Source organism: Mangifera indica, chromosome 17, assembly GCF_011075055.1.
Source record: "Mangifera indica cultivar Alphonso chromosome 17, CATAS_Mindica_2.1, whole genome shotgun sequence".
Taxonomy (NCBI): Eukaryota; Viridiplantae; Streptophyta; class Magnoliopsida; order Sapindales; family Anacardiaceae; genus Mangifera; species Mangifera indica.
In genome coordinates, this window is record NC_058153.1 from 6526193 (window position 1) to 6548570 (window position 22378).

Consider the following 22378-nt stretch of genomic DNA (forward strand, 5'->3'; position numbering starts at 1 on the left):
GGTATCTTTATTATATAATTATACATAAGGAGGTAAACATACTTTTTGAAAATATTGGAGGCATTTATGAAATTTTAAGGGCTTATTGAAAATTTGAAAAACGTTTGGGGATCTTTTAAAAATATTGAAATATTAGTTTGCCACTTAATAGTTTAAAAATGATAATTATACCCTCAAAACATTTAACAGAATACAACAAAATTTTTAAGGGTTATATTGTCATGTTTAAAATCTTTGAGTATGATAGAAAGTTGTTTTTTATTTTCAAAATTAATGGATAGTTAAATTATATAATTAGTTTTTCTTAAGAGAGTTTTAGTTTAGATGAAAAAGTGTTATTTATGACCAACTAGGGGTGGAAAAGTGTTTTCAACCAAAACTTGGGTGGGAAAAATTATTTACTCTTTTTTTAATTATCAACAAAATGTAGCAAATCTTTAGGGGTTTTAGTTGTTACTTAACCCCTCCGTTTAAATAGTCTATTTTAAATATTTCTTTAGAGTATGACTATGTACATTTGGGTAACAATAATTAAAACTCACTATGTTATTAAGTGTTATTTTATCTTTAATTTAGAATCATCCAATCTAAAAACCATATAGATTGATTGTGTGTTATGTCCCTACTAGCTTTAGGCGAACAATGTTTATGCACCACTTACATAACGTAATTGTAACCAAGAAATATGATACCAACTTTAAAATAACTACATCCTAAAAACTAGTTGTCACACTAACTATTGCTATTGAATAGTCAAGAGTCAGATAAACCCACACTAAAGACTTATACACTATATGTAGATCATAACAAGAAATAAAGGGCTTAATTGAAGAAAGAAATAAATTGATAGATAAATTTTGGTTTGGTTACCAATTAAAATTTTTTTTTGGGAATTATAAGTTTCCAATTGAACATATGTGACAAAAAGTGAAAAAAAGCAAAGAGATAAGGATAGCTATATGATAGAGTTAAATCTTTTTGTCCTTTAGGTTTAGTCTAATTCCAAAAAGTCCAGTAGAATTTACTAGTATGAAGTCTAGACACAACTATGGACCATGTCGAGTCAAGCTAGGTTGAATTCAGAGAGACATGTCATGCTTACAATCTATGTTGTGTTATGTCCAATTGTAACACCCTACCCCAAAAGTCTTATCCCTTGAAATAAAATTCTATTAAATCTAGTCATGCATGTCTAACAATCTCAATAGACATTACCTAGACTAAGGTCAACATGCACAATTATCAAATAGTTTGAAATGCCTCAACTATTAATAATAATAATAATAATAATAAATCCAGCCAAAATTTCCAAGCATTAACAACAAATATAGATGAAATAACATCCAAAGGTGTACGAATAAAAATTCATAATCATCAAATTAAATCATCCCACAATCATAATCATGTAACACCCCACCCAAAAATCATATTGTTTGGGATAAAGTGTTACTAATATCTAATATGTACGAACAATATGCTCAATTTAAATCAATTAATCTAAGACCATGCATATGCAATTTTGAACAATTAATCCTCCAAAGTCTTCATTAATATTTTATAAATCATCTCAAGCATGCTAAGAGTCAAAGTCAATAATTCATAGTACACCTTTTGAATAAATGAAATTTTATTTTTTTATCTCTGAATATTATTTTTGTCACTACACTTTTAAGGGTTACAATAGTACACCTTTTATGTAATGAACAAACAAAATTTTGTTGGACAGAAAGAGCTTTAAGTGAGAATGGACTACCTAGGGCAATGGAGAATTGATAACATTGCAGAGTCTCCCCTACTTAGAAAATGAATGGTAATACATTGTGTTTTTAGAATATGATCTAAGATAATACTTGTGGCCATTCACTGAGTAATCATGTTAGAATGACTGCTCATTAGATTACAAATATCATGCCTTCCATGTTGCTTGAGGTGGTACTCAATGCAAAGATGTGCATCATTGAATTTCACACGCCATGTTAGAGGTGTTAGTGGGTCATGTTGGCTTCACCGTGCCTATAGGTTGGGCTAGGCTAAGATCTGCATGATCACAGGCCTTTTGTGTCGGGTTAGCCTACCAAATATATAGACTCACAACGCGACTTTATATATATAGAGTCGTGTTGTGTCAAGCCCTTAACGAGCTAATTCGCAAGTCATTACCAGACTAACCTGTTAATTTTAATAAAAAGTAATTTTTTTATTAAATAATTTTTTAAAAACATATTTTCTAATTTTAAGAAATTAAATTGTGATTAGGAAAAAAAATAAACTTATTTATAATGGGTGAGTTGAGTTCTCATGGTTAGAATCCATAACATAAGTTTGGTTAAAATTTATACTTCGCTTAGCATTTATTTATAATGGGTAAAAAAAATTAGTGATAATATATTTTTAAATGTGAGACACTTTTGCACTTCGCTTTTTGTAAAAGTGTCCCACATCTAAAAGAATATAATCATTTATTTTCTTCACTCATTATAAATAAATGTGTAATATTATATTTTAACTAAACTTAAATTTTAGTTGTCTCATATATGTGAGATTAATCCAAAGAATTCAACTTTTTTTTTTTAGTATAAAAATTTATAATTTTTCATATTTTAATTATTATTTATTTTTTTAGTATAAAAATATTGGATAGAATTTTAATTTTACCACTCGAAGAAAAAGTGGGTCAACAAAATTTATGTGAAAAAAACTTATTAAAGGTTATTTGTGAAATTTCGAGGAAGGTTCGTGCTTGAAAAAGTAACTTTTTCAATTAATTAAAAATTATACTTCATTTTGAAAATTTACATTATATTTTATTTGAACAAGTTTTCTCTGTAACACATAACACAAAGTCCTTTGATTTCTCCGAATAAGTTTCTGAACCGAAATTGATTGGATTAATTTCTTTGCCGCAAGTTTCTGAACATTCTTGGATTTATTAAATACATAGCGTATTCTGTTGTCTTTTTTCTTTTTCCCTCTTATGATGGGAAGTGGGAACAAATACCTGTTTTTATTGTCTTTACGGTAAATCGTATTTACTTTCTCCTGGTATTTGAGCTATTTAACATGCAAAAGTTTGATTGTCATTTTGTTTTACAAGTAATTATAAGGGATATTTATTATTTTAGTCAACTTTTTTTCTTTGTATACATATATAATCACTTTTTTTTATATTTTATATATATATATAATCAGAAACATAAAAAATTCAAATACCCTTTGAAATTCAAACTCACTTAGCCAAACCTTTTTACTCATCCAACCAAGACAAATAAATCATGCTTACACCTGCAGTGGAAATAATGGCTTTAAAAAATTTCAGCTCAAGAGTTTTCCTTTTTTTTTTTTTTTGTGTTCTCTTGCGTTTTTCAAGGAATACTGGTTAGCTAGGATTTGATTATTCAATGTGGCAAACCAGATTGTGGTATTAGCATATCTAGAGGAATATGGAAAGCTAATCAAAGATTCACAAACTTCGAGTAGTTATGTTTTTCAAGGAATACTTGTCAGCTGGGATTCTTTCTCTTGCTTGCTGTTGATACGAAAATACAGAGCTTATGACGGCAGATTCTTTCTTGGTATAATGACAAAAGCAATAATAACAGAAGTAGAACCCTTAGAACTAAAATCGAACAAAGGTATAAATGCAATTATAACAAGGGTTGGAGAGTGATCAGTCACCAAAGGTTGGCAAAGGTTGCTATTCTGTTCTTACGAACAAAACTCTAAATGCCAAATCATACTCAATCATATCGTAACCAACAAATCAAACTTGATTTTCATCTTAAAACCCTAAATCTAACAAAAACACATACATCATCAACAATTCATTAATCATGCCATCAACCAGAAAAAATAACCCACATGTTTTGCCATTGCATCGTCGGTGTTTAGTGCTACTGATTGAGTGCATTGTCGTCGGTTATGCTAGGTGTATCAACTATCACAACTCAATGAAAATGAAAATTGGTGGTGCTTGCTTTGGAGAATATTGCCAAAGCTTTTCAGTTTCACACACGAACAGTTCCATGGAAAACTTTTTTCTTTCTTTATAGGTTGTAAATTTAATATTATATGATCATTGGTCTCAATAGTTTTAATATCCTAATCTTAAATATGCTATAGGTTTTAGGTTAGAAAGTCAACTAGTAATTGTTTATTATAAGCTACGTTTGGTAATACTTCGAATTATAAATTTAATATTACATGTTCATTAATCAATAACTTTAATGTCCTAATCTTAAATATGTTATAGCCTTTAGATTAGAGAGTCGATCAATAATTGTTTATTATAAAATGCGTTGATAATTTTAAAATCCTAACCTCAAATATGTTACAGGTTTAATTTAAAGATTCAACTAATAGTTGTTCTTGATATATTACGTATGGTTATACTTCAAGAATTTAATGGAGGGTTTAGTTTGATATGATAACAAAATAGAAAAATATTGGATATAATTTTAATATTCCCACCCAAAATAAAAATCAAGTCAACAAAATTTATGTGAAAAAAAAAAAAACTTATTAAAAGTTATTAGTGAAATTTCGAGGAAGGCTCGTGCTTACATTTTCACTTAATTGAAAATTATTAAAAATTATACTTTATTTGGAAAGTTGGACGCCTGAAAGAATATCGCCCCGAAAGTCCTTGAACGGTTCCAAATTTTTCCACGGGCAGTGAGGAGGGACGTCACTCTTTCTTTATTCGAACTAGTTTTCTTTGTAGCACAGAAAAGTCCTCTGATTTCTCTGAATAAGTTTCTGAACAGAAACTGATTGCTTTTAAGTGCATCCTTCGGATTAATTTCTTTGCTGTAAGTTTCTGAACATTCTTGGATTTATTAAATACATAGCATATTCTGTTTTTTTTTTTTTTTTTAATGATGGGAAGTGGGAACAAATACCTTTTTTATTGTCTTCGGTTTCTTCTCTTGTTGGTTTATCGTTTCTTGCTTTGATAGAGAATCAGTTCTTGAATCTATGAGTATAAAGGCAATCTAAACTGGTCAATAATTGATATAGGGAATTTTCTACTTACCTTTAACCTGAAGAAGAACAGAATTTGGCTAATAGACTCTTTTGGACCACCGATTTGGAATGATTGGAGAAGAAATCTAGGATCTAGGGTTTCTAGTCGTGATATTGATATGGATATAAATAATAACATATGGAGGTGAAAGTATCCTTTTATAGAATTTTTGACTTAACAACCGTCTAAATGAAAGTTCCACTCTTGAAAACTTGAGAGTATTGCTCCATTGGTTGTTATGAAAGGTCATCAACTCCTTAAAAACTGTGTGGGAAAAACATTATTGACTGATGGAGATTGGCATTTGTAATTGTGGGTGGCTGATAATTTATTTGAAAATGTTTGGTCTAAAAACTTCCAAAACCGTAGGGGTTGGGTTTTATCCCATTCCTTTGTATGAGAATGAGATCTTAAATTATGCCTTTCTTCGGTTTGCAAAACTTTCAAAAACAAAAATGTTTTGCTTTCTTTGACTTGGAGTTCATATTTCAGATCTCTGCAACTCCTTCAAATCTCTTGTCCAAATATTCTTGGTTTTGTTTTGTATTGTTGCTTAAATATCAATTACTTTAATGTCGGAGAAAAATAGGGAAACTGCTTTACAATTCAATATGATCCCAAAAGAAAAAAAAAAACTTCAACAAAACTCTAATTGTGAGCAAAATATTAATTGATCTTTGTTTAATTCTACAGATCTACGCAAAATCTTTGTAAGTGGTCAGAAAACGTCTGTCTATCGAACTCATGAAGTCCTAGTTAGGATAAATGAACATATATGAGATGGTTGATATGATTTTTGAGTACTTTCACATTCATGAAAGAGTTAATTTGTTTTCAAAATAAAAAGCTGTAAATTGTTGTGTTAAGGAGATATAAATAATTTGTAAGGAACAATGAAAAATTTTTTAGTTCATGATCCATATTACTTCAGAGATATCAAATTTTGCATGGATCTGAGTTTCATCTTTGTTACACCCCCACCCTCCTTTTTTTGGTTTAATTTTTTAGAAATTAAATTTATTTATTATTTTCCAAACAGATTGTGTAACATGAGAAATCAAAGAGATTCTTCATCTAGTCCTGATCAATTGAAATACGATGTATTTCTAAACTTTCAAAGTGAAGGCACAGGCAAGAAATTCACACATCATTTATGTGCTGCTTTGGATCGAGAAAGAATTAAAGTATTTAAGGGTGACAACGCTTTGGATCGAGAAAGAATTGAAGACTCAAGAATTTCAATTGTTGTTTTCTCTAAAAGCTATGCTTCTTCTATTCAATGTTTGGATGAACTTGTTAAGATTGTCGAATGTGAAAACACAATGGGACAAATAGTCATTCCGATATTCTATGATGTGGAGCCACGTGAGTCAAGGCGTCAAGAAGGAGTGTTTGAAGAAGCATTTTCTAGGCATGAAAAAAGTTTTAAGGAGAATACAGAGAGAGTGCAAACGTGGAGGAAGAGTCTAAAGGTGGTGTCCAATATTTCTGGATTTCACTTGAAGGATGGGTAAATATTCTTTATTCTGTTTTACAGTATGCAGAGTTTAATTTTCATCAGTATTTTTTTTTCATACTGCATATATTTTCAGTGGAAACAGAAGATTGATTTTTCAAAGTTTAAAAAAAATAATTGGTCAGTGTGTCTGAATTGTTTTAAAAATAACAAGTTTCTGAATTGAATTTTTTTTTTTAACTTATAATAATGAATTGGTGATTGTTTTGATGGAGATCAGTAATCTGTGTGGGAGGGAGAGGGAGAGGGAGTGAGAGTTGAAGGATAGGTAAAAATTCAGTAATGTGAAGAAGGCCTTGTTGTGTGTTAAAAATATTTCTGGATTTCCCTTGAAGGATGGGTAAATATTCTATATTCTGTTTTACAGTATGCAGAGTTTAATTTTCATCAGTATTTTTTTTTTCATACTGGATATATTTTCAGTGGAAACAGAAGATTGATTTTTCAAAGTTAAAAAAATTAATTGGTCAGTGTGTCTGAATTGTTTTAAAAATAACAAGTTTCTTTAAGTTTCTGAATTGAATTTTTTTTTAACTTATAATAATTAATTGGTGATTGTTTTGATGGAGATCAGTAAGTAATCTGTGTGGGAGTTGAAGGATAGGTAAAAATTCTGTAATGTGAAGAAGGCCTTATTGTGTGTTAAAAATATAGATGTAGTAGAGAGTGTAATTAGCTAATAAGCAGAAATATGAAGAAAGAGTTGTAAGTATATACAATAGATATAATTGTGTTGGTGTTTTTGAAAGATGATGTTGTTTATTAATTTCAGGGATGAAGCAGAATTTATTAAAGTTATTGTGAAGGAAATATCAAGTAAATTAAGTAGTTCTACTTCAACCTCAACCTCAACTTCAACTTCAGCCTCAGCCTCGTCAAACTTGATCAATCTCAAAAGATTAGTGACTGCCTTTGCCACTGGAGTAATTACATGTTCAGAGAATCTTGCAATGCAGGCCCACACCCACACACTCAGAGTTAGTGGGGCCAATCGACCTTTGACTCACTTGCCGCTCCCTTTTTTTTTTTTTTTTTAATTTTTTTTGATGGTCAATTTAGCTGTTTTTGACTTTTGGTCACCATTTCAAATCATTCGTTGACGCCGCCGACATCAAGTATAATATCTGTCCGTGGGTCCACAGAGTAAGAGTTAGTGTAGCCGTCGGTGTTTTTCATTGTAATATACAATCTATTAATTATTTATATATTAGATGGCGTGAGTGTGTGCGTGTGTGTGTTTTTTTTTTCTTTTTAATTTGCCAAGGATTCTGCTTCGTGCATGTATGAAGATAATTAATACCAAACTATAATAACCATCATATGTGTATATATATATATATATATACGCCTATTATTCTTCATATTTATGCCCAACTTAATTATATGATATTTGTTCAAAGGTTTAGTAAATATTTTTTCACTTCAAATTATGAAGACCAATAACATGCAGGGATGTTCAATATGTTTTCATAAAACATGTGCAAGCATTCAAGCCCTTTAAAAATATAACTTTTCAAAACACACTTTACAAAGGCAAGTAACAAGAGCAATAATACTCTAGCTACAACTCTTTATTATGTAATGATCCAGACAAATCAAGAATTTATTCTAATGATCCTTAACTACCGATTCAACCTAGAACAGAAATTATTCTGACAACATCGGTGCCAGATCCTCCAAGGTCAATTTCCATAACTGACTTTTAAAAATCTGCTCTGCTCTGCTCTTTCTCTCCCCTTGGCTGGCCTTCTTCTATATGTAGATTGTTTCTTATTCATCTCCCCCTTTCTACCTGCCAATATCTCTTTCTGTTTTTAACTGATTCTAATTCATTCCACTTTTTCCACTGCTTTCCTTCCATTTTCCTTCGCTAGACCTGTTCCTGTTACATGTTTTAGAAGTTACTCTACAAATTTGGCCTTATCTCTTCTGTATATTTCAAAGCACAATAATTTCCTGTGCTGCAATGTCTCATCACTCTTAATTAATGTGTGAAGTTTGTAATTTCTTTATGGTAATCATAAGTTTAACAAGTTCCAATTCAATGCATTCTATATGCAGATAATTGTTTGCCTTAAAATTATCATTTTAGTGATTTAATAATACTCAACACCTCCATAGAAGTGGACAACTCAAGAACCGCATTAAAACAAAGTGCCCAACTTCTATTCATGGCTATAAACATAATTTTAAGTTATGATAAATCTCTTATTTTTCATATATGTTTGTTTCAAATAAATGTGCAATCCATCTTTATATGGTAGCTCTAGAATATTGATTACTGGTTTATTTACACACATATAAATGTACTATAGGGTAGATTAATGATAATATAAGTAAAACAATTTTATTTATTGAATAGTTGTTTATATTATTTCATAAACGCACTATTCTACTAGGGCAGAATCGTAATTGTAAAATGTTTTCAACTCTTAGCAAGCATAAGACTGCTCTACCTCATTAAAAAAGAAATGCATTTTCAATAAAAACAAGTCAAAACAATATAAAAGTGAAAAGAGAATCTAATAATTTTCTTACCTTGTCAATGTAATTTGATGCATAGATTTCATTCTATAAACTTCCGTTGATGTAAAAATTGAGAGATGAAGAATATTTTCATGGAATTGAGATTTTTTATTGAAATGTGATGAAAGTTAAGGGAGTTTATCAAGAAAAAAACAAGTATTTAAACCGAGGTAAAATAGTAATTTATAAGGATTATAAAATAATAATAAAATTATGTGTACCCATTTTGAATACACAAATATGTATACACTTATATATATTATCATGTGATTAGATGATTTTGAATTAAGGATAAAACAATACCCCATCATGTAATGACACATATAAGTGTGTACATATTTGTATATCCAAAATTGATACAAATTCCTTGTAAAATATTATGAAAACTGGTTCATACTCTTTACTAAAAATTAATCATGTATGGAAACCCAATTTCATATTCAAAATAATTCAAACAAACAATAGAATGAGAAATCCATTTCCTTTTATTTTTTAAAAAGTAAACATTTCCCAAATGAAATAAATTTAGTGAAGATGAAGTGTCTTGATGCAATTTCTCATCATCAATTGATCACAATTTAAAGTCTTGCACATAATAGGATAAGTCTACTACATGTGTGTGAAATAATTATAGAGATGGATTGAGATAAGTTAAAGAAAAAAGATGTGATAATAAAGTTTTTACGTGGTTCGACTCAATGAGATCGATGCCCACATTTAAGGAGTCTTCAGTGGTTTTTATGTTAAATATAAGAACAATAGAATAATCTATAATATCTTTAGTATTTTGTTTGTATTTTCACATCTCCCCTTCTCTATCCATTCCTCTTCCTTATATATAAGTCTTTTGGAGAGAAAAGTACATTCGTTTTCTCCTTTTACTCGGAGTCTTGACCAATGATTTTATATTTAATTTTATGGATTTAGACCAATATTGATGGAATTTTTATTTACATGGAAGCTGACATCTTTGTTGAATGACCATTATGAAGATGTTGTAGTGTGGAATATAGTTAGAGCCCTCTCTTGATAACTACACAAGAGTCTTCTTTTTTATTTTTGATAAGTCATAGATTTGATATTGAATGTCGATCGGTCGTAGTGTCTTAATCTTGAATTTGATGTAGGTTTTGGACTAGAAAGTTAACTACTGATTGTTCGTTATCTATTACACCTACTTGTGCTTTGAGAGTTGACTTTCGAGTTTTTAGTTTGATCTCTTAACATTTGCCCTCTATTTCTTGGAGTGCGAGGAAGACATAAAAAACTTTAAGAATTTGTCGTCATGTAGAGATCTTATTATATCTTTCTAGATAATGGAAGTTGTCACTACATGATCTCGTACATTTCAAGATGTGTATCAATTTTCTCACTTTCTTCAAAGAATATGACTAGACGTGCACTTCTATTATTATGGGATGGCCAACACATGTTCAAAAGTCATTTAACAATCATGATGGAGATTTTTGAGTATATAAAGGGGAGTCTAGAATAGAAGTTTTCCATAAGTTCTTTTAATCGCTTATGTGCTTACATACTAACATTCATGTATTTGTACTTATTATGAGTAAATTAAATTTTATTTCTTATCATTGATTATTATTTTTGTCACTACACTTTTAAGGGATATAATTGTACACCTTTTTATGCGATGAACAAAAAAAAAAATTTTGATAGATCTAAAGAACTTTAAGTGATAATGGACTACTTGGGCAATGGAGAATTAATAACATTTCAGAGCCTCCTTTACTTAGAAAATGAATACCAATACATTCTGTTTTTAGATCATGATTAAAGATAATATTTGTAGCGACTTATCAAACAGTCATGTTAGAATAACTGTATATTAAATTACAGATATTATGACTTTCAGTTTGCTTGAGGTGGTACCCAATGCATAGATGCATATCTTAGAATTCCACACGCCATGTCCTCAAAAACACTTTGCACGTTATGGCTAGAATGTTATTGGTACAAGTTATCATTAGGTATCCTAGATGATTGTTATAAAGATGTGATGAAAAATCTAGTTAGTTCTTAATAACCGCAAAAGAACATTCTTTTTTCTTTCTTTTATAAGTTGTAGATTTGATATTACATGGTTGTTGATTGTTTGTCTTGATGTCCTAATCATAAATATGCTATGGACTTTAGGCTAGAGAGTTGACTAGCAATTATCCGTTATAAGCTACCTTTGGTTATACTTCGAGTGCTTAGTTTGATCTGATAACAAAATAATGGAAACATATTGGATAAAATTTTAATATCACTACCCAAAAAAAAATTCAGGTCAACAAAATTTACGTGAAAATAAACATTAAAAATTCAGATATTGAAAAAAATGCTACTTTTTGGGTCTGCCTATACAATTTTACCACACTTTTTACACACAAAACAATTTTGCCATAAAATATGCACAACTCCTAAAATAATCCTGTTTTCTACCGAAGTTTGAAACTGTACAACACTCTCTGTTCATGCATGAATTACCCCATAGGTGATTCCCTTCTAAAACCAAGCAGAGGAAAAACACTGTTTCCCTGAAACATTGCGTAAACCTGCATGTATATAGTTTGCAGAAGAGAAAATTGAATCAAGCCGGTATCTAAAATATAAACAAATCTGAAAAATAAGGTATCCAAAAAACCAGTTCGATTAACGATTCAAAACATTATAAAAACCAAATTTTCGGTTTGGTTTCCGATTTATAAAATTTGAAAACTGATTACCCGAAGCGAACTACTTTCCAAATTAAATAAATAATAAAAAATTATTTTATGTAAAAATTTCATGACAAAAAGAGTGTACTCTTGTCCTAAAGTCATTTTCATTCCTCATTACTAGTATCTGTGATAAAAAAAAAAAGTTGTCTTTTTAAAGTTCTATTCCATGAGACTTTTAGTAATCACATTAATATTAGCAAACCTAAGGTTGTAATGGAAAATGCATATTCTTGTACCGTAAAACATGACAATTAAATGAAGAAAGTAATCTAAATCATACATGAGACAAGATGAGTTTCTCATCTCTGATAGAAGACATCCAAATTATAATCCTAAAATAACTAAGACAACACAACATCCAATTCATTTTGAAGATATTGTGATGTAGGATCTAGTCAGGGCCTTCTTAGTAACTACAAAAAATCATTATTTTTTCTTTCTTTATAAGTTGTAGATTTAATGTTGTATGATCATTAGTCTCGATAGTTTTTAATGTCCTAATCTTAAATATGTTATCGACTTTAGATTAGAAAGTCGACTAACAATTATTTATTATAAACTACGTCTGGTAATACTTCAAGCTGCCGATTTAATATTGCATGATCGTTGGTCAATAGTTTTAATATCCTAATCTTAAGTTTACTATAGGCTTTAGGTTAAAGAGTCGACTAGTAGTTGTTCATTATAAACTACGTCGATGGTTTTGATACCCTAATCTTACATATGCTATAAGCTTAGGGTTAGAGAGCCAACTAATAATTGTTCATTAAACAGTATGTTTGGTTATACTACAAGAGTTTAACCAAGAGTTTAGTTTGATATGATAACAAAATGATGGGAAAATATTGGATATAATTTTAATATTACCACCCAAATAAAAAGTCAAGTCAACAAAATTATGTGAAAAAAAACTTATTAAAAGTTATTTGTGAAATTTCGAGGAAGGCTCATGCTTACATTTTCAATTAATTGAAAATTTTTAAAAATTATACTTTATTTGGAAATTTGGCCCGCTGAAAGAATATCGGCCCGAAAGTCCTTGGACGGTTCCAAATTTTTCCACGGGCAGTGAAGAGGGACATTACACTTTATTCGATCAAGTTTTCTTTGTAGCACGGAAAAGTCCTCTGATTTCTCTGGATAAGTTTCTGAACCGAAACTGATTGCTTTTGAGTGCATCCTTCGGATTAATTTGTTTGCTGTAAGTTTCTCAACATTCTTGGATTTATTGAATACATAGCATATTCTGTTTTTCTTTTCTTTTCTTTTTTTTTTTTTTTTCTAGTGATGGGAAGTGGGAACAAATACCTTTTTTATTGTCTTCGGTTTCTTTTCTAGTTGGTTTATCGTTTTCTTGATTTGGTAGAGAATCAGTTCTTGAATCTAGGAGTATAAAAGCAATCCAAACTGGTCAATAATTGATATAGGGAATTTCCTACTTACCTTTAATCTGAAGAACAGAATTTGGCTAATACACTCTTTTGGACCACCGATTTGGAATGATTGGAGAAGAAATCTAGGATCTGGGGTTTCTAGTCGTGATATTGATAGGGATATAAATAATAACATGTGGAGGTGAAAGTATCCTTTTTTAGAGTTTTTGACTTAACAACCGTCTAAATGAAAGTTCCACTCTCGAAAACTTGAGAGTATTGTTCCATTGGTTGTTATGAAAGATCATCAACTCCTTAAAAACTGTGTGGGAAAAACATTATTGACTGATGGAGATTGGCATTTGTAATTGTGGTGTGGCTGATAATTTATTTCAAAATGTTTGGTCTAAAAACTTCCAAAACTGTAGGGTTGGGTTTTATCCCATTCCTTTGTATGAGAATGAGATGTTAAATAATGCCTTTTCTTCGGTTTGCAAAACTTTCAAAAACAAAAATGTTTTGCTTTCTTTGACTCGGAGTTCATATTTCAGATCTCTGCAACTCCTTCAAATCTCTTGTCTAAATATTCTTGGTTTTGTTTTGTATTGTTGCTTAAATATCAGTTACTTTAATATTGGAGAAAAATAGGGAAACTGCTTTACAATTCAATAAGACCCCAAAGAAAAAAAAAAAAAAAACGTCAACAAAACTCTAATTGTGAGCAAAATATTAATTGATCTTTGTTTAATTCTACAGATCTACGCAAAATCTTTGTAAGTGGTCAGAAAACGTCTGTCTATTGAACTCATGAAGTCCTAGCTAGGATAAATGAACATATATGAGACGGTTGATATGATTTTTGAGTACTTTCACATTCATGAAAGAGTTAATTTCTTTTCGAAATGAAAAGCTGTAAATTTTTGTATTAAGGAGATATAAATAATTTGTAAGGAATAATGAAAATTTTTTTAGTTCATGATCCATATTAGTTCAGAGATATCAAATTTTGCATAGATATGAGTTTCATCTTTGTTACACCCCCACCCCCTTTTTTTGGTTTTTTTTTTAGAAATTAAATTTATTTTTTATTTTCCAAACAGATTGTTTAACATGAGAAATCAAACAGATTCTTCATCTAGTCCTGATCAATTGAAATACGATGTATTTCTAAACTTTCAAAGTGAAGGCACAGGCAAGAAATTCACACATCATTTATGTGCTGCTTTGGATCGAGAGAGAATTAAAGTATTTAAGGGTGACAATGCTTTGGATCAAGAAAGAATTGAGGACTCAAGAATTTCAGTTGTTGTTTTCTCTAAAAGCTATCCTTCTTCGATTCGATGTTTGGATGAACTTGTTAGGATTGTTGAATGTGAAAACACAATGGGACAAATAGTCTTTCCGATATTCTATGATGTGGAGCCACGTGAGTCAAGACGTCAAGAAGGAGTGTTTGAAGAAGCATTTTCTAGGCATGAAGAAAGTTTTAAGGAGAATATAGAGAGAGTGCGAATGTGGAGGAAGAGTCTAAAGGTGGTGTCCAATATTTCTGGATTTCACTCGAAGGAGGGGTAAATATTCTATATTCTGTTTTACAGTATGCAGAGCCTAATTTTCATAACTTTGTTAAAGTAATTTTCTTCTTACTGCATATATTTTCAGTGGAAACAGAAGATTGATTTTTTTTAAAGTTAAAAAAATTAATTGGTCAGTGTGTCTGAATTGTTTTAAAAATAACAAGTTTCTGAATTGGTTTTTTTAACTTGTAATAATTAATTGGTGATTGTTTTGATGGAGATCAGTAAGTAATCTGTGTGGGGAGTTGAAGGATAGGTAAAAATTCTGTAATGTGAAGGAGGCCTTATTGTGTGTTAAAAATATAGATGTAGTAGAGAGTGTAATTAGCTAATAAGCAGAAATATGAAGAATGAATTGTCAGTATATACAATAGATATAATTGTGTTGTGTTGGTATTTTTGAAAAATGATGTTGTTTCTTAATTGCAGGGATGAAGCAGAATTTATTGAAGACGTTGTGAAGAAAATATCAAGTAAATTAAGTAGTTCTACTTCAACCTCAACTTCAACTTCAACTTCAACTTCAGCCTCAACTTCAACCTCAACTTCACCCTCAGCCTCCTCAAACTTGATCAATCTCAAAAGATTAGTGACTGCCTCTGCCACTGGAGTAATTGCATGTTTAGAGAAACTTGTAGTGCAGGCCTACATCCACGCACTAAGAGTTAGTGGGGGCAATCGATCTTTTTCTCACATCACGCCTCTCCTTTTTGTCTTTTTTTTTATTTAATTTTTGTGTGTTGTTTTTTTCTTTTTAATTTGTCAAGGATTCTGCTTCGTGGATATATGAAGATAATTTATACCAAACTATAATAGCCATCATATGTATATATATGTTTACCTATTATTCTTCATATTTATGCCCAACTTAATTATATGATATTTGTTCAAAGATTTAGTAAATTAATTTCAATTCAAACATTATCTCAGCTCAACAAATTATAACTGCACAAAGAACCTTACACTTCTTTCTATATTTGAAATCCAATATTTTTTCACTTCAAATTATGAAGACCAATAACAGGCAGGGATGTTAAATATGTTTTCATAAAACATGTGCAAGCATTCAAGCCCTTTAAAATTATAACTCAAGACTCATATTTTGCTTTTACCCTAATTTATGAGCTTACTCTTGGCATATGTTGGTACTACTACGTACACTTAACGTTCTCTTTCTTAGTTCCCTTCTATATTAAACTCTTGGCATATGTTGAAAAAAATACTTAAATCGATGTTCATCTTCTGTTTCTATAGCTATCAGGGTTTCTAGATTAGCACACTCTAAATTATAACAATAATTAGGTAAGCACATAAATGATTCTTTTGGTGAGCCCCTCAATGAATTTAAAGTCTAATTTATTGCCTGTTAGACCTATGAATATGAAATGTCAATTTTATATTTATCAACGATATCAATAATAATCTTTTTAGGCCGATAAATTCAATGAATCAACAGAAACTTTGACCGCATTAATTGACCTAAATCTCTAACTCCAGCTTATCTATGAAATGGCATTATTTGATCAATTAAACATGTGTGGGTTGGATTTATTTTACCAATTCGAAAGATTTGATTGGATTTGAATCTGTTCCCGTTAAATAACATTGGCATTTTTCATCATAACACTTATTCTTCCATCATCCCGTGTCAGATTTAAGCACTTTGTCTTGAAATCATTTCTCCAGGGCAAGTTGGTCCACAACATCTTTCAAGTGTTTTTTATTATGAAAAATTTCATCAAGTTTTATAACATTCTACTCTTGGATTGATCCTACACTACTTGATGATATTGAAGACTGTGGAGGAAAATTAGGATGTCACTTAAATGAATCAGTGGAGATAATGTCAAAAAATTTGCCTGACTAATTTATGCCACCCATAATAGGATCTTCAAGTTGCAAACTATTTATATTGCAGGTAACAAGTGACATATCCTCGAACTTTACCTCATTAAGGGAAATATCAGTTATCTCGATCCCGTCAAAGTCACCCAATCGGAAACCCTCTCTTTGTCTCTACGAGCCCATTTATTAGCAATATAGTATGGATCATTATTGAAATCAATTAAGTCTTCCCAATCAGATTCATTTTTCACTTCACCAATTTATTCTTCTTCTTCTTCTTCTTTTTGTCTTTCGATCAGGGTACACATAACAAATCTATAATTACATTCTTTGAAATATTGAGACATGTCAATAATGCCTTAGACATCTTCATCATTTTTTTATCTTTACAAGGCAGTCAAACTCAATTCTTCTTGGTTTCATATAAAGTTAAATGTAGCATTTGATTAGATCAATACCGTAATGTTCACTCAAAAGTTGGATAAATCCCTAAAATATTGTTTCAGAGAGAATTTTAACCAATTGTTTACAATCTTTAATATACTTTATTGTGTTCTCATTATGTTAGATTCATTCTCCTTGAAAATAAACAGAAGTATAACCAACGATTTTAATTATCAATCTTTTAATGAAAAATTTTGGAGCAAAATTAAACATTTATGAGAAAAAATATACAATAACCGTTTATTAATATATATATATATATATATATATATATATATATATATATATATATATATATATATATATATGCCACCTCTAGTTTTCCAAAATGTCTCTATTTATTCATAACATTTTATTTAAAACTGTCTTACAATGTTTAATATCAAAATGACCCCATATTTTTTTAACTTTTCATTTAATTTCTTATAATTATCTAACATTTTATTTAATACTCTTGTATGTTTTCTTATATCTAAATGAATCTATATACTACTAACATTTCATTTAAAATCGTCTTATAATATTTAATATCAAAATACCCTAAAATTTTTTAACATTTCATTTAACCCCTTATAGTTATCTAACATTTTATTTAACACTCTCATATGTTTTTTGTATCAAAATGTATATATTTATTCCTAATGTTTCATTTAAAACATTTTTATAATGTTTAATATCAAAATGCCCCCATATTTTTTAACATTTTATTTCACCCCTATAATTATTCAAAATTTCATTTAACACTCTCATATATTGTCTTATATCAAAATGCATCTATCTATGTCTAACATTTCATTTAAAATCTTCTTACAATATTTAATATCAAAATACCTTCCATATTTTTTTAACATTTCATTTAACCCCCTATAATTATCTATCATTTCTTTTAATACTCTTATATGTTATCTTGTATCGAAATATATTTATCTACTCGTAACATTTCATTTAAAACAGTTTTATAATATTTAATATCAAAATGGCCCCATAATTTTTTAATATTTCTTTAACCTCTATAATTATCTAACATTTCATTTAACTCCTTTATATGTTATCTTGTAGCAAAATGTATCTATGTATTCCTAACATTTCATTTAAAATCGTTTTACAATGTTTTATATCAAAATAATATATTTATCTATTCCTGACATTTTATTTAAAACCTTCTTACAATGTTTAATGTTAAAATACTCTCCATATTTTTCTAACATTTCTTTAACCCCATATAATTGTATAACATTTCATTTAGCATCCCCATATGTTGTCTTGCATCGAAATGTATTTATCTATTACTAACATTTTATTTAAAACTTTTATACTTTATTTACTATCGAAAAGCCCCCAAATTTTTTTAATATTTTGTTTAACTCCTAAATTATTATCAAATATCCAAATGTCATTTTTACATAACATATGAACTAGATTTTACAAATAAAATTAAGTTTTAAGTTAAGATTCGTATAAATAAATTTTTCTTATGAATTGATTTTTTTCGATTCAAATTTAGAAATATGAATTTTTTTCAGATTGAACCTGTAATATCAAATATTGAGTAAAAATGAGAGTAAAAGTGAGTGTTTGAATGATATGAAAAATATATGTAAGGGAGAGGTTTATATAAAAATGATTAATGGTAGTTTTGGTATTTAAAAAATATTTAGGGTATTTTTATTTAGGAATAGCAAAAACTGACATTTTTGCTTAGGAAAAATGCGCATTTTAACTTTAAAGGGGGGCATAACGGACATCTACTTTAGTTTCCCCTTCTTCGGTTCACAAAACAAAAAAGTTTTGCTTTCTTTGACTCAGATGTCTGCAACTCCTTCAAAGCTGTAAGTTCTCCAAAACATTCTTGGCTTTGTTTTGTATTTTCGCTTAAATTTCAGTTATTTTAATGCCAGATAAAAATAGGGAAACTGCTTTACAATTCGATAAGATCCCAAAAAGAGAAAAAAAAAAGCTTCAACAAAACTCTAATCGTGAGGAAAATATTAATTGATCTTGGTTTAATTCTTCAGATCTATAGTTTAATTCTACAGATCTACACAAAATATATGTAAATGGTCAGAAAAAGTCTGTATTCTTTGCTGGAAGTTTCTGAACATTCTTGGATTCATTGAATACATAGCATATTGTGGTTTTTTTCTTTTTTGTTATGATGGCAAGTGGGAACAAAGACGTATTTTATTTTCTTCTGTTTATATTTCTAGTTGGTTTATTGTTTCTTGCTTTGATAGATAATCAGTTTTTGTATCTCTGAGTAGAAAGGCAACCCAAACAGGTCAATTTGGAGTTATTTCAAGTTGCATGAGTTGGGTTTTTTAAAATTTAACCGAAATGTATAATCTTTATCTGGGTTTGTAAATATGTGGGATTATATCAGTTTCCCTCTCCATTGAGATGAAAATTTTTAAAAATTTTATCCTATAATTCATTTTACAATGCTATCACTAGAAAATTTTTTTAACCCAAAGGGATTGATTTAGTGGTTAAATCCTTTGGTTTCAACTAAGAGGTTAAGCAATTTTCATCCCATTAGAATTAGAGCCTTTTTCTTAATGTGATATTATACCCCACTAATTCTCTAGCTTCTTAGGATATAGGATCTGCAATTAGTTCTTGTTTAGAACTTAGAGAACACTTAGGAAAAGCCGGGGTCAAATATTTTCCAGGTATCAACCAAACAAGATACAGGAAAGTCCATCGGCCTTGTTGGAGGGGTTGCATTATCAGTGACGTTAGCTTATTTTTGCAAATGTGGATATGCATGCAGCATGGTCCTAATTAGACAGCTTGCGAAAATTGGTACAAAATGAGCTCGAATGTCCAATGAAATTGGTTATTTGCCTGAGAGATGGGGTAGAATGAAATACATATTTTGATTCCAGCTTAATTAATCTATGACAACAGTTTAGTATGTTTTTAGTATTAAAAAGTTTCATGGTCGAGCTACCAGATTTTCGTTGAATACATAATGCATCTTTAGTTTCTTTCTTTGTTTATTTTTCTAGTTATCATCTTGCCAATTTTTCTATAAAAATCCTATAAATTGTAAGTTTTTATACATTGTTCCTGTTTTTATTTTGATTATAAGAAGACAACTTATCTTTGCTTAGTTTACTGAGAGTGGTTATGAAATATACATATCAGAGACGTCAATTCATTGTTATTTTTGGTGAAGCTGAGATTGTATGAAACTTTATTTTGGACTAATTTGTTTTTCTTGCCAACGAATTAAATATGTTAATTAAGTTAATTCTGACATATAGACACCAAAATTAAATTTCTGTTTGAACAAATAATATATGTATTTTAATAGGCAAAAAGTTAATTATGTTTTCTGACTTGATGCATTTGCACAGGAGGGAATTAACTGCATAATCAAAATCTTAACTTCCACCATGAGCTCCACTAGTTGGAAATATGACGTGTTTCTAAGCTTCAGCGGTGAAGACACTCGAAAGAACTTTAGAGGTCATCTATATAATGGTTTGATTCGAGAGGGAATTAAGGTATTCATGGATGATACAGACATTGAAAAAGGAAAATTCATTTTAGTAGAACTTCTTAATGCAATAGTAGAATCGCGTATTTCAGTCGTTGTTTTCTCAAGAAATTATGTTTCTTCACGTTGGTGCTTGGATGAACTTGTGAAAATCGTTGAATGTAAGAAGGAGATGAGACAAACAGTCATCCCAATTTTCTATGATGTGAATCCATCCTTGGTAATTGAAAAGTTTGAGGAAGCTTACGGTCAACATGAAGAGGGTTTTATGGACAACATAAAAAATATACAAACTCAGGGAAAGGCTTTGATGGAGAATACAGAGAAAGTGCGAACGTGGAGGAAGAGTCTAGAGGAGGTGTCCAATATTTCTGGATTTCACTTGAAGGATGGGTAAATATTCTTTATTCTGTTTTACAGTATGCAGAGTTTAATTTTCATCAGTATTTTTTTTTCATACTGCATATATTTTCAGTGGAAACAGAAGATTGATTTTTCAAAGTTTAAAAAAAATAATTGGTCAGTGTGTCTGAATTGTTTTAAAAATAACAAGTTTCTGAATTGAATTTTTTTTTTTAACTTATAATAATGAATTGGTGATTGTTTTGATGGAGATCAGTAATCTGTGTGGGAGGGAGAGGGAGAGGGAGTGAGAGTTGAAGGATAGGTAAAAATTCAGTAATGTGAAGAAGGCCTTGTTGTGTGTTAAAAATATTTCTGGATTTCCCTTGAAGGATGGGTAAATATTCTATATTCTGTTTTACAGTATGCAGAGTTTAATTTTCATCAGTATTTTTTTTTTCATACTGGATATATTTTCAGTGGAAACAGAAGATTGATTTTTCAAAGTTAAAAAAATTAATTGGTCAGTGTGTCTGAATTGTTTTAAAAATAACAAGTTTCTTTAAGTTTCTGAATTGAATTTTTTTTTAACTTATAATAATTAATTGGTGATTGTTTTGATGGAGATCAGTAAGTAATCTGTGTGGGAGTTGAAGGATAGGTAAAAATTCTGTAATGTGAAGAAGGCCTTATTGTGTGTTAAAAATATAGATGTAGTAGAGAGTGTAATTAGCTAATAAGCAGAAATATGAAGAAAGAGTTGTAAGTATATACAATAGATATAATTGTGTTGGTGTTTTTGAAAGATGATGTTGTTTATTAATTTCAGGGATGAAGCAGAATTTATTAAAGTTATTGTGAAGGAAATATCAAGTAAATTAAGTAGTTCTACTTCAACCTCAACCTCAACTTCAACTTCAGCCTCAGCCTCGTCAAACTTGATCAATCTCAAAAGATTAGTGACTGCCTTTGCCACTGGAGTAATTACATGTTCAGAGAATCTTGCAATGCAGGCCCACACCCACACACTCAGAGTTAGTGGGGCCAATCGACCTTTGACTCACTTGCCGCTCCCTTTTTTTTTTTTTTTTTAATTTTTTTTGATGGTCAATTTAGCTGTTTTTGACTTTTGGTCACCATTTCAAATCATTCGTTGACGCCGCCGACATCAAGTATAATATCTGTCCGTGGGTCCACAGAGTAAGAGTTAGTGTAGCCGTCGGTGTTTTTCATTGTAATATACAATCTATTAATTATTTATATATTAGATGGCGTGAGTGTGTGCGTGTGTGTGTTTTTTTTTTCTTTTTAATTTGCCAAGGATTCTGCTTCGTGCATGTATGAAGATAATTAATACCAAACTATAATAACCATCATATGTGTATATATATATATATATATACGCCTATTATTCTTCATATTTATGCCCAACTTAATTATATGATATTTGTTCAAAGGTTTAGTAAATATTTTTTCACTTCAAATTATGAAGACCAATAACATGCAG

At 29.7% G+C, this 22378-nt stretch overlaps 2 protein-coding genes across 4 annotated transcripts; both read left to right on the top strand.

The window, feature by feature from the left end:
* Positions 1-4593: 4593 nt before the first annotated feature.
* Positions 4594-15545, top strand: LOC123200719 (TMV resistance protein N-like). 3 transcript variants are annotated; one of them, XM_044616063.1, is made up of 3 exons: positions 4594-4808; positions 6063-6533; positions 7312-7766. In XM_044616063.1, the coding sequence occupies exons 2-3, from the start codon at positions 6073-6075 to the stop codon at positions 7574-7576; spliced, it is 726 nt and encodes a 241-aa protein (XP_044471998.1). In that variant the 5' UTR covers positions 4594-4808; positions 6063-6072; the 3' UTR covers positions 7577-7766. The 3 variants fall into 3 exon arrangements, with proteins under 3 accessions (XP_044471998.1, XP_044471997.1, XP_044471996.1); XM_044616062.1 differs by lacking the exons at positions 6063-6533; positions 7312-7766 and adding exons at positions 14262-14732; positions 15168-15545 and having other exon boundaries at positions 4616-4808; XM_044616061.1 differs by lacking the exons at positions 4594-4808; positions 6063-6533; positions 7312-7766 and adding exons at positions 12825-12989; positions 14262-14732; positions 15168-15545.
* A 3203-nt stretch (positions 15546-18748) lies between these two features.
* LOC123200720 (TMV resistance protein N-like) lies at positions 18749-22155 on the top strand. Its single transcript, XM_044616065.1, has 3 exons — positions 18749-18856; positions 20387-20922; positions 21701-22155. The coding sequence occupies exons 2-3, from the start codon at positions 20426-20428 to the stop codon at positions 21963-21965; spliced, it is 762 nt and encodes a 253-aa protein (XP_044472000.1). The 5' UTR covers positions 18749-18856; positions 20387-20425; the 3' UTR covers positions 21966-22155.
* The last annotated feature ends 223 nt before the right edge of the window (positions 22156-22378 follow it).